Here is a 14,035-nt window from a genome sequence, read left to right on the forward strand (position 1 = left end):
AATGTGTCTTTTCAAAGAATTGCTGGTAGTGTACACTTTGCCACAAGACTGGCATGTATGATCTCCAACACCAGTGTGACGTACCATGTGCTCTTTGAGTTTGTAAGCCATTTTAAACCCTTTTCCACAATGGTTACAACTGAATTCACATTCTTTTTTGTGAACTAATTCATGACGTTTTAATCCCATCCGATGTCCAAAACTGGCCTCACAAATTTGACATTTAAATGGTTTCTGTCCAGAGTGAATGTTCATGTGATCACTCCATGCTGGTCGATTGTAGAAACTTTTCAAACAGACGTTACATTTATAAGGTAAATTTCTCTGATTGACGTCTTTATGGGTCTCCATATGCCACTTTAATTTCGTCCTTTCAAAGAATTTCCACTGACATATAGGACACTCATGGTTTTTGACACCAGTATGTCGCTTTAAGTGAGTCTTAAGGTAGCGTTGCTTGCAAAAAGTTTTATTACAAAGAGAACACTTGAAAGATTCATTTCCGAGGTTATTTTCATGGTTATCTTTAATATGAATCAGTAATTCAGTTTGGGTATTAAAGATCTCCTGACAAATATAACATGCATTGGTGGAGCTGGGATGGCTGATGGTCATGTGGCAGGCTAAAGACACCTGACTGAGGCAATCTCTGGAGCAAATCTTACAAACATAATGCTGAGGGTCTTCAGTGTCCTCTTCAGCATCTAGGGATTCCTGATCTTCTGCCACTTCTTCTTGTTTCACCACAGGAGATAGCTGTTCTACTTCAGTATTTCTGGTGTTATCTTGAATAATCTTCTGTTTAACCATCTTGATAACATCTGGCAGACATCTGTCATCCAAGGCATCATCTACTGGCACATTGTCATCATTTATTAGCTGCTGTAGAACCAAAGTTAATTTAGCTAAAGAGGACATATTGTCTAATGTACTATCTTTCTTACGATTGCCATAGCCTAAAAATATAATACTGCTGTTATAAATATAGCAAACAATATAGAACAGTGGAATCTCAGAGTTGACAAACAGAGTAAGTCAGGTCTGCTCCATTCATACCCTTTATCAGTGCTTATAACGAATCTCAAAACTTTTTATTTTTATGTGTATTGGGGACACTAGTAGCATCAATATGCACTATTCCTATTTTTATACGCCCACATCTCTCTATGTGGAAGTTTATTGTCAGCACCCCTGACCATCCGTCGGTCCGTCAACATTTGCTTGTAAACGCTCTAAAAACTAGAGTTTTTGATGGGATCATTTTAAATTCGGTATCTGTATACATATTCATAAAACGAAGATCAAGTCCGATTTTGAGCTATTTTCGACTGTTAGAAGCAGAGTTATTGCCCTTGCCCCAAAATCTTGAATATGCTATTACTTTCTTAGTTTTCAACTGATTTTGATGAAACTTAAAATGGATGTTATTGGACCTAAATCAAAAAGTTTGAGAAAGTTTAATTTACATCTGATTAAATCAAAGGCTTTTTCAAGATTTAGGCCTCTTACATCAGTTTTGAGGAGTTATCCCCCTTTAACATCTATACAGTAAGTGCTTCTATCAACATCAATTGCTTGTAAACACTCTAAAAACTAGACAAATGAAGTTCGGTATGTGTAGACATATTCATAAAACGAAGATCAAGTTCGAATTTGAGCTATTTTCGACCGCAAGAAGCAGAGTTATTGCCCTTGCCCCAAAATCTTTAATATTTACCATCCGCATGCCGTGGTGGGCGTATATGGCTGTGGTCCACTATCTTTAATCAGACGACTGTGGTCCACAAAACTAATTGTTTGATGATGTCACTTATCGCAAATTTATCTGCTTGAAAATTGGAATGGTGCAAATTGATGCTATCAGTGTTCCAGATACGTAAACAATTTTTTTAGAAGACTTCTTTACAATCCCTTTAATCTCTGAAAAGACTATCTCAAGTATGAGAAATAAAAAGAATTCAAATTGCATCTATTAAGAAAGCAAAATGTACTCTGTTGTCACTTGTTATATGTGATATATTAATAGCTAATGAATTAAATAATAGAACATACCCAATATTTTATCAGAATAACTGTGATCTTTGCTTGTTTCATTACATAAACTGCCAAATAATTTACTCATCTGCAATCAGAAAACAAAAACCTTGTTATTTTTATTTTTGACTAGGAATACAAAATTATATTTCTTTTTCTGCTCTTATAAACGATCCACATTTTTTAACATTGGCCTGCAACTGACTTTTGGCTTACAGGTTTTTTGGGGTTTTTTTTTCATATGAATGTATATGTATTTCAGTGCATTTACATCTTGTCCATCTCATACACATGTACTTGTGTATATGTATTTTTCTGTATATATATATATTGTTAAACTGTGAGAGTTTGTACATCTTTCGTGGTCATATACTTGATCACAGCAACATAGTCTGTACATTTAATACACATGTACTTCTGTACTTGTTAAACAGGTTGTCCATCGTGTGTTTTTGGTTTTCATTCATTCATTCATTCATTCATTAATTCATTCTATTGTCCCAATGGGCTGAATGTTAGACTGGACCCTGTCTTTGAGTATTGGGACTAATTCTGACCCATGTAAAATAAAGAGTTTATTATTTATTATTAAAATGACATCTAAGTGGTCAGGATTGTATATGAATCATTTGCAGCCTTGGTTTTAAACCCTTACATCCCAACCTTCTCTCCAGTGATTACAGCCTATTAGAGCCCTCGACTTAAAGACTGTATCTATTATGGCTTAATTATTTACAGACTTTCAGAATTCTGATTAACTGTATTTGCTAGTGTAGAATCCAATCAAATCTCTGCATTTACTAACTTCTGAGATACAAGAATATTGGCTATTTCAGTCAAGTTTGAAATAGCTTGACATTGTGAAGATGAGCCAAAACAAGCACATGTATAAATACCATATATAAATTCTAGGAGCTCAATATAATTTAATACCTTTTCAAGTAATTTCCAGGAGCTCAAAAGAGCCATCAAGCTACCACTTAAAGCCACTTTATTACCAGTTTGTGAAGCTAAAATACCAGTAATAGAAGGTAGTTTAGACAATATAAAATATCTCATACCAGGTATTGATAATATCGTATCTTTAATTATACCAGATACATTGTCAAATACCTGAAAAGACAAAACAAGTCAAATATAAAAATTGTCTCCAAGATAAAATTCAACACTTTGATTGCCCTGTAACCATGTTTCAATGTTAGGGGAATCGAAGTACAGAAGCAGAATAAAAAGCACTATTTACTAGTGTTGAGTATCGTCAATCATGTCACGATATGATATGTATTGTGATACAAGGGTCACAATACGATACATAATCATGATATGGGGTAATGGAATAAAAATTAACATTTTATCTTCAAAGTTTCAATATATATTAATTTATAACTTTATAACTGTGATATTTGGTAATATAATTAATAGAAGTGGTTATCGTCCACTGACTTATAAAAAGTTTCTAACAATTTCAGTTAAAAAACATTGTTATATCATAAACCAACTTATAAAAATCTCCACTTTTTATGGAATGAATGTTATCTTCAAGTATCAATACACGACGTTGCGATACAATACGCGTATCATAGCATATCATATTGGATACAATGATTCACCGATATATCGTGCCAGCACTATTATTTACAGACTAAATGTGAAATAGATAGTTCTGTTGATCAAAGCAAAAAAAAAAAAAAAGGGAGGTCACCCATGTGACAATTGGAAGAAAACCTCTCATACTCTTCTATTTTACAAGTATCAGCCTAAAAACTGAATTTCCTAACCACTGAAGACTTAATTGGTGTTGGAACTAAATACTTACTTCATCATATTCATTGCTTTTAGAAGTTTTGCTATCACTGGACTGTTTAGCTGATTTGAGTGTTTTCAAGTCTGTGGGCTCAACACGTATGACTTCAGTGGTGGTATCAGGATGTTGTAAGGAACCAGACTGGGTTGATGGTTGTGTAGCTATTGGTGTGCTCGACGTCAGCAAAACAGGTTGATTTGAAATTTCTTCTGCAACAGTTCCAGAACATTTCTCATTAGAGCTGATGATGGTTTCCTCACTGAGTTTATTAGAAACAGAATAATTTTGATTAGTATTCTGATCTATAAATACATCATCAGACTGGATGAAGTTTTTGGGCAGACCACCTTCTACACTGGCAGCAACTGTCTGGATGAAGATCTGACTATCATGTACTTCAGATTGTCCAATAGAGTGTGAAGAGTCACCAACAAGCATCTTGGCCAGCATGTTAGAGCTTTTGGAATCCGTAGCAACCATCTCAGAGTCAAAAAGAGATTGATTCTGGACACTGTCTTCAACCACTCTTTCAACCACCACATTAACATTCTCAGTTCCTTGCTGGTTGGACAGATACTCAACATTATTACCATCAGCAACAGCTTCCGAAGTTTTTGATACCTGTTTTGGAATGGGATTATCTGTAAGGCTTCCATGTTGTACTGGATTGGTAACTGATTTTCCTGTTCGTGCTTTCTTAGGAGGACCTTGATCTAGTGGTTTTTTTTCCACAGCTGTGACTTTTGGTATCTGTATCTTTGCTGCTTTTTGATTAGAAACATTGCTGTTATCAATTTGTTTTCTTTTATTACCATTACCAATGGTTGGATTGGCTGTCACAGTCTTTTTGGTAACAGAATTTGGTTTGCTAACAACTCCCCTTTTTGATTGTTGATTCCTTGTTTGGACAACATTGGTTGAGATTCTAGCTGTTGTTCCTGTTTGAGGCCTACTGTTAGCTTTTATTGTGGATGATATTGGTTTGTTTTTAGCTATAACAGTAACAGCTTTGTTTTTTGTACTTACCACCTTTTTTACACGTAGAGATCCTGTACTTCTTGTTGATGGAGTTGCTGAAACTGGCGCTTTTGTGTCAGCTTTGACTCTGAAAAAAGACAATAAATAAGTACAGATTTAGGTGGACAAAAAAAAAAACTCATCAAAATCAGCTCAATATATTATAAACTGGTGTTTCTATCTGAAAAAGATGAAACTTTTCTTTCAATGTGGAGTATTAAGATTTAAGATGTAATTGAAGATTTCTTGAGTTATTTATCCTCATTCAAACAACCTCAAAATTCAATATGTTGCCATGATAGAAGCTGACATTTTCATCTGAATTTGATGAAACTATATCTTAAGGAGACCTCTGACACTTGAGAATACAGACTCGAGATTTCAATTTCATTTGTTTTGGGAAAATTGAGGAAAACCCAAAGTTCATAAATCGTTTCAAAACAAATATATTGTTCCCATCCTATAACTATAAGCTTACTCAAAATGACTTTGAAAGATCTGTTACTGCATGATCTGAGCTGTAGTCTCTAATAAAAGTTCTTTTTGTAGTCTAATGTTTCAAATACATAAAACAAATTACCCTTTTCTTTGATTGTCTTTCATTGGTGGCACTCTTCTATTTCTAGTATTATGTAGAACTTCTGATTTGGTAGCTGGCGTAGCTGACTTGCCTGTGGTCTTGGCAACATTTGATATTTTTTTGATAGGAGGCATTATTTAATGGTTTATGATATCAACTAGCCTGAAATTAACATAAAATATCATTAATTCCTAAACAGCAAGTGCCTAGATCTCTCCTGTTGACAGTGGTAGCTGGTAGACTATTGTTAATTAACTTAAACTTGAAACTAACAGTTTAGGAAATGAAATGAAAAGAGTTTTCAGAAGTTTATGGACAAATGAAGGCGGGCAATGCCATGCAGTGTGCAATCAGGGGAAATTTGCAGGGACCGTGGCACCAGTCTACGCTTTTTCTGATAATAGATTCATAAAGCTTTGATCCATAACAGGAACTTAATAAGGCTGTTTAACAATATCACCCGTGCAATTCGATTTTAGAATAACCCATGTCTAAACGACCAAGTTTTCAACGATATGGTCGATTTGACCACATTAGGGCAGTTTGGTTGATGCTTGCACTGCCGATAAGAAACCAAGAAACATAACTCTGCACATTCCACCTTATTGACATTAAAAAATAGTAAAATATATTTTATCAGTTAATATCTTGCATTAACAAACCAGGTGGTAAAAAGGTCGGCATATGGAGGTACTGTTTATCAATTGCAATTAGCATAAAAACCTGAATTCCGAAGGGGAAGAGGAAAATGTAAAAATAATCGTCAAGTTGACTCGCGTCTGACAAACAAACCTTTTTCAAAATCACGTGACCTCTATTTCAGCAAGGGCAGATAATCACTATGATATCAGACAATTTCAGACTACAGCTATTCAGCCAGGCCGATATTATTCTGTAGACGATTTCGCACAATCACAATACATTTTTACATGCTACAGAGTATAAACCTATGGACTAACTGTTCGAGGAATATGAATTTGAATTCCTCTTCTCAAAATTTCGTCGTTTATTTGATAATAGAGCAATTGATATTTTCCTGTATGCTTCAATAGTTGGACTTTATTCTGTAGGCCTTGCTTATAACAACTGGACTTTTATCTGTTGGTCTCACTAACAACAATTAGATTTTGTTCTGTAGACCCCAGTAATAACAATTAGACTTTATTCTCTAGGCTTCACTAACAACAATTAGACTTTGTTCTGTAGACCCCAGTAATAACAATTAGACTTTATTCTCTAGGCTTCACTAATAACAATTGGACTTTTATCTGTTGGTCTCACTAATAACAATTAGACTTTATTCTCTAGGCCTCACTAATAACAATTAGACTTTATTCTCTAGGCCTCACTGGCAACAATTAAACTTTATTCTCTAGACCTCACTAATAACAATTGGACTTTTATCTGTTGGTCTCACTAATAACAATTAGACTTTATTCTCTAGGCCTCACTAATAACAATTAGACTTTATTCTCTAGGCCTCACTGGCAACAATTAGACTTTATTCTCTAGACCTCACTAATAACAATTAGACTTTATTCTGTAGGCTTCACTAATAACAATTAGACTTTATTCTGTAGGCTTCACTAATAACAATTAGACTTTATTCTCTAGGCCTCACTAATAACAATTAGACTTTATTCTCTAGGCCTCACTAATAACTATTAGACTTTATTCTCGAGGCCTCACTAATAACAATTAGACTTTATTATCTAGGCCTCACTAATAACAATTAGACTTTATTCTCGAGGCCTCACTAATAACTATTAGACTTTATTCTCTAGGCCTCACTAATAACAATTAGACTTTATTCTATAGGCCTCACTAATAACAATTAGACTTTATTCTCTAGACCTCACTAATAACAATTAGACTTTATTCTCTAGGCCTCACTAATAACTATTAGACTTTATTCTCGAGGCCTCACTAATAACAATTAGACTTTATTCTCTAGGCCTCACTAATAACTATTAGACTTTATTCTCGAGGCCTCACTAATAACTATTAGACTTTATTCTCGAGGCCTCACTAATAACAATTAGACTTTATTCTCTAGGCCTCACTAATAACTATTAGAATTTATTCTCGAGGCCTCACTAATAACAATTAGACTTTATTCTCTAGGCCTCACTAATAACAATTAGACTTTATTCTCTAGGCCTCACTAATAACAATTAGACTTTATTCTCTAGGCCTCACTAATAACAATTAAACTTTATTCTCCTCACTAATAACAATAAGACTGTTACCTGTAGGCAATCCTACAAGTCTGATCTGTAGGTCTATAGGCTACCTCACTAATGTCGACTTAGGCCCTAATAGAGATAAAACTGAATATAGTTGTTAATATAGTTTATTTGACCAAATTACAAAGCTATCATTTTTAAAAACATTCATTCATTCATTCATTCCAATACACATCTAGATTATTTGTTTCGTATTTTTTTTTCACCAGCTTACTTCAGAAACACGAAACAGACCATCAATATCGTCATTGACTAATTAATGATTAGTCTAGAATACGTTGGCTACTTCTTAAACTGACCACTTATAAATAAATACAAATAAATATCACGTTTTAATAGTTAATTTCAATTAATGAGTAGACATAAAACTTAATGCCTTTGTCATGAACGTGTTCGAGTATCAGTTATCATTAACGGACAAGGTTTATCAACACAGATATCGTTCTGCATTTTCATCACAGAAAATTTTGAATTTGTGTTATAAGGGCAATTTTTAAAGGTCAGAATGCTCGTATATTTGTAAATACTCATTATGATATGAACCAATGAAAAATTGTTTTTGAATGGTAAGTATCTTAAACAGCATAACCAAGAAATTTTCACAAGTCATTTGTATGTCCATTTTATAGTTTGATTAATCTTGCTACTGCTGTTTTAGTTTATTAGCCTTTTCAAGCCTCTGATAGCAATTTGGACAGATATCGGTTGGTGTAGAAACAGAAAAAATAGGCCATGTTAAAAGGAGACTTTTCGCATCTCCGTATGTGTGGTTTTTTAAACCTATTTAGTGTATTTAGACACAAATATATTTGGAAAGATGATTGTTTTAGTAGTTCAGTCATACCATCATTTTCTCCATACACCATTTATGTCACGTCTCCGGTTCCATCAAATTTTTTTTCAAAACGAAACTGATCTCGCATCGGTCATCTAAAACTACGTGCACACCAAAAGTTTAAAGGTCACAGAGTCACGTGATACTATCACAACGAAATTTACGGTAATGCCCAAAACTAATTTACAGTCATTGTAAAGGTAATAATGTTATGTTAGAAAAAAACGCATCTTTGGAGGTATAATGTAAAATCTACATTTAACAGGGTCTTTTTTTCTGAGAATACTCCAGCCGACAACTGTCGAATGTCCACCAGAAGCTGGAATCGAGACAGATGTTTAGGGCTAAGTTTGTTATATTTGTTTATCTACTGTTGTTTGTTATAGTTGCTTAATTTTTCTATTGTTTATTATAGTTGTTTAATTTATCTATTGTTGTTTAATTTATCTACTGTTGTTTGTTATAGTTGTTTAATTTATCTACTGTTGTTTGTTATAGTTGTTTAATTTATCTACTGTTGTTTATTATAGTTGTTTAATTTATCTATTGTTGTTTATTATAGTTGTTTAATTTATCTATTGTTGTTTATTATAGTTGTTTAATTTATCTACTGTTGTTTATTATAGTTGTTTAATTTATCTATTGTTGTTTATTATAGTTGTTTAATTTATCTACTGTTGTTTGTTATAGTTGTTTAATTTATCTACTGTTGTTTGTTATAGTTGTTTAATTTTTCTACTGTTGTTTGTTATAGTTGTTTAATTTATCTATTGTTGTTTGTTATAGTTGTTTAATTTATCTATTGTTGTTTGTTATAGTTGTTTAATTTATCTACTGTTGTTTATTATAGTTGCTTAATTTATCTACTGTTGTTAATTATAGTTGTTTAATTTATCTACTGTTGTTTGTTATAGTTTAATTTATCTACAGAAGCATTTTACTGATTGCACGAATGACAGGGTAAAAAATCTATAAAAGATTAAAGAATCGTATCCTTATAAAACTTTGTTTGAAGTCAGTTTTCAAGATTTGAAAAAGCTTAGAACCTACTTCCTTATCTTACTATTCAAAACAAATCATTTAGGAGGCAAATGCCATTTTATTTCAACAGTACAACGTATTGTATTGAAATCCCGAGACACTAATCAAAGTTTGAATTGAGTTAAATCTTCTGTAACCGCCTACTCTTGTATTTAATTAATACTTTATTTCAGTTGATGTTCACATCTCCACATCGCCGTTAAATCATCACACAATAACGGATATGATCATGTTTCTCAAATATCCACTTTGATCATTGAAATAGGATATCCCCAGAGACTAGCATGATTGAATCTTTACGGTAAAATTCTTGTTGTTTCCGCTATCATTTACAGCCCTCTTTCCTTAATTAATTAACCATCCATCATAATTTGATACCATTAAAAAAATCACAGTTCGATTGACCATGCTTTGTTCATCATCAGTTCTTTCACAACACAAAGCCATTGACAACGGCGACATATCGTTCGATTTTTTTCGCTTTCGACTAAATATCATAACTGAAAAAGCTTCTTGAATACGAATTGGTATAAGATGCATGATTTGCCACTAAAAGGTAGACGTCGTATGATTGGTCTTTCTGAAATAAACGACTGGTCACTCAGTGGTGATTGAAGTAATTGTCACTCTTTTCCAAACATGTACGATTTGCCACATACGAAAATATGCATGGTTCTTACGTCAATATAACACACACAGACGTAGTTCACAGGCTGCAATATTTTTAAAAATGGTTGCGAACTAGGTTAGTGTTTGTTATTTCCGTGTAAGAACCATGCGTAGTTTCTTGTGCGATTTGACATTCTGTTGTAAATGACGTATGTTTGGTCAAACTATAGTAAACAAAGTATGATTTCTCACTCTGTGATAAACTAAACATAGTTTGCCAGTATGAGGTGGACGGTATATGATTAACTAAACTGTGGCAAGGTACGCTTTGCCACTTTGTGGTAAACAATGAATAATTTGCGACGTTATTGTCAAGTCTTTATGTTTATTGCATATATATTATTTACGAGCTTCTTTTATGCAAACAGGTGAGCAATAGCCATTTAGTGGAGATTTTTCTTGATATCAAAGCTTAAAGGCCCAGATGAGCAATTTTTTTTTTATCTAAACCCATTAGTAATTAATGTTCAGAACTCGAAAATAGAGCTTTCAAATCGATGAGTGTCCAGAATTATCCGTGTTTGAAAGATAAAAAGGCGAGTCGTCTTATAGAAACAAAAATTTCTAATTTGAGATATTTTTGAAGGAATTATGCGATTTTGGTACATTTCTAGTACTTCTTTTTACTTATATTCAAGACTGAAATCAAGCCACCCAAAATGGCACATCTGTCCCTTTAACTAACATCAACATAAACGAAACGACCTGTCGAATGATAATTCTATCAATTGAATAATTAGACTAGTAGAGCTGTATCAGTAAGAATATAATTATTAATAATGAGGCCGGAGATCTAACTATTTAACTACAATTGTTATCTGACTAAAAGTCAATATCAGGTACAAAATGACAAGACACGTCCTGCAATATTGACTGGTAAATACAAGCAAAAGGATATGGTTTCGTTAATCCTATTCATACCACAGAAAATCTATATTATTCCTATCAGGCCTTTGAAGCGAGACTGATATAGTTTTACTTTATCATTCAAAATTAAAACCATATCGAAAATCAAGATAGCACAATTCAGTAATCAAACTCTTAAAGAGACATACATGTATTGAATTTCCTTAAATTTATTCAAGGGGCGTAATCTGGAAGTGAAAAGGGGTGGTCTTTGCATAAAATTTGCGTATTTTCAGAAATTATTTCAATAGGCCAATTAAGTTAGAAATGGATATTCATAGCTTTTATTTTCAAGCTATGCAGAAAGTATGGATGGTGAATATAAAAGATGAAACCAGAACGTCGAGACTTTGTGTTGGGACGTCAAACCAGATGAGTAGGGGCCGGGACCCGTGGACGTTAGTGGGTTGGGGCCCTTCCCCCAATATGTTTAATTATAAGGACATAATATTTTTCTTCATCCCAGCATAAGTTTTGTACCATTTTATATAGATATATTTTATTTAGACATTTTTGTAGGGTGGGGCCCCCTGGGGCGAGGGGCTCGTGGACTTGGTTCAACCAGTACCTATGATAGCCCTATCACTGAAAAACATTCCATAAAACATAGACTAGGCGACTGAAAGATTATGGAAGGGAATTAGTGCCGTAATTTAATGCCATAGATATATATATTTATATATTCATTAAATGTTATGCCTATTATAGAAATCATATCATTGTATTAAAATGGCGACCAGTTAATTCCTTTTTCATTTTTGGAAACAGGTGCGAGTCTCAGCCAAATTATGCTATAAAAGCATGGGCATAACTCTGACACGTTTCTGATCCGCTGACAGGGGCCATGGTGCCTATCCTGCAGATTGGTAGGTTCACAAGATGGTCTGGTAAAAGGACAATGATAATGCTTCTATACTGGGAAAATTTTGAATCCGTATCCCGACCAACCCTCGTATTACATTGTCTATGTAATTTCTAAACATTCCCCCCGTTTTTAAAGGTCTTTGTTACAAACCTTCCATTATGTCCCAAAAACAAATATTCAAACCCACTATAAGAATTCTTTAAAGAGACAGGTATGTCGATAATTCTCCTGTCTCAGAAACAGGAATTTCTTTTAGCTAAGACAGTGTTCACAACTCACTGTCTTCAAATCAATGTATGTCCAGAATTATTCGCGATTGAATGTTAAAATGACGACTCGTCTTTTGTTGAGAAAATAGAAATAGAAAAGACATTTTTTTGAAGGAATTATTCGACTTTCGAACATTTGTAGAACTTCTGAAGACTATTTACAAATTTACACTTTACAAGACTCTAATCAACCTGAGCAATACGGCACACCTGTCTTTTTAAAACGGTCAAATAAAAAATCTCTACACAAGATAGTATATAATAGTTTGCAAACGCAAATAGATTCCACGTGCTAATGTGTAAAGCTACAGGTGGCCATGTTCAAATAACAACCCATTTAGAGGTCGGTTTCACTGACAAACCTCGAAGGTATATTTATCGGCAAAACAGCCGTCAGAAACGTGGTAATCGATGGCTTCGTACAAATCAAACAACCTCCGAGAAAATCGTAAATTCGTGTTTTTTTTTTTTGTGCATTGGGCAATATTGATAAAATCGTTCTGTCCACAATCCAAAATCCAAAGGATATTTGGAAAAGTCATTTAGACTTCATCGCTCTCTTCCTCCTTCTGACTTCATCTCTATCTTCCTTCCAGCTTCTTCAGGCTTCCTCCTCCAGACTTCATCAGCCTTTCTTATTCAGACTTCCTCAGTCTTCCTCCTTCAGACCCCATCTCTCCCTTCCTTTCCCAATTCAGGCTTCATCAGGCTTTAGATTTTATCACCAGCCTTCCTCATTCAGACATCATCAGCGTTCTTCATTCAGACTTCATTAGCCTTCCTCATTCAGACTTCATCAGCCTTCCTCATTCAGACTTCAGCAGCCTTCCTCATTCAGACTCCATCAGCCTTCCTCATTCAGACTCCATCAGCCTTCCTCATTCAGACCCCATCTCTCCCTTCCTTTCCCAATTCAGGCTTCATCAGGCTTTAGATTTTATCATCAGCCTTCTTCATTCAGACTTCATCAGCCTTCTTCATTCAGACTTCATCAGCCTTCCTCATTCAGACTTCACCAGCCTTCCTCATTCAGACTTCATCAGCCTTCCTCATTCAGACTTCATCAGCCTTCCTCATTCAGACTTCATCAGCCTTCCTCATTCAGACATCATCAGCCTTCTTCATTCAGACTTCATCAGCCTTTCTCATTCAGACTTCATCTCTATCTTCCTTCCAGCTTCTTCAGGCTTCCTCCTCCAGACTTCATCAGCCTTCTTCATTCAGACTTCATCAGCCTTCCTCATTCAAACTTCATCAGCCTTCCTCGTTCAGACTTCAGCAGCCTTCCTCATTCAGACTCCATCAGCCTTCCTCATTCAGACTCCATCAGCCTTCCTCATTCAGACCCCATCTCTACCTTCCTTTCCCAATTCAGGCTTCATCAGGCTTTAGATTTTATCATCAGCCTTCCACATTCAGATATCATCAGCCTTCTTCATTCAGACTTCACCAGCCTTCCTCATTCAGACTTCATCAGCCTTCCTCATTCAGACTTCACCAGCCTTCCTCATTCAGACTTCATCAGCCTTCCTCATTCAGACTTCATCAGCCGTCCTCATTCAGACTTCAGCAGCCTTCCTCATTCAGAATTCATCAGCCTTCCTCATTCAGACTTCATCAGCCTACCTCATTCAGACTCCACCAGCCTACCTCATTCAGACTCCATCAGCCTTCCTCATTCAGACTTCAGCAGACTTCCTTATTGAAATATCATCAGCCTTCCACTTTAAGATTTCACCAACCCTATACTCTTTTAGAGTTCATTCTCT

General features: G+C 34.6%; 2 protein-coding genes across 2 annotated transcripts; one reads left to right on the top strand and one right to left on the bottom strand.

The window, feature by feature from the left end:
* LOTGIDRAFT_73074 (hypothetical protein) lies at positions 1-672 on the bottom strand (the record flags this gene model as incomplete). The annotated part of the gene is made up of 1 exon (XM_009065821.1): positions 1-672. A coding segment is annotated over one exon (672 nt), but the record flags the coding sequence as incomplete, so codon positions are not given.
* Positions 673-13,702: 13,030 nt separating this feature from the next.
* Positions 13,703-13,927, top strand: LOTGIDRAFT_88616 (hypothetical protein; the record flags this gene model as incomplete). The annotated part of the gene is made up of 1 exon (XM_009065897.1): positions 13,703-13,927. A coding segment is annotated over one exon (225 nt), but the record flags the coding sequence as incomplete, so codon positions are not given.
* Between the last annotated feature and the right edge of the window lie 108 nt (positions 13,928-14,035).

Source organism: Lottia gigantea (assembly GCF_000327385.1).
Source record: "Lottia gigantea unplaced genomic scaffold LOTGIsca_71, whole genome shotgun sequence".
In the NCBI taxonomy this organism is placed as follows: domain Eukaryota; kingdom Metazoa; phylum Mollusca; class Gastropoda; family Lottiidae; genus Lottia; species Lottia gigantea.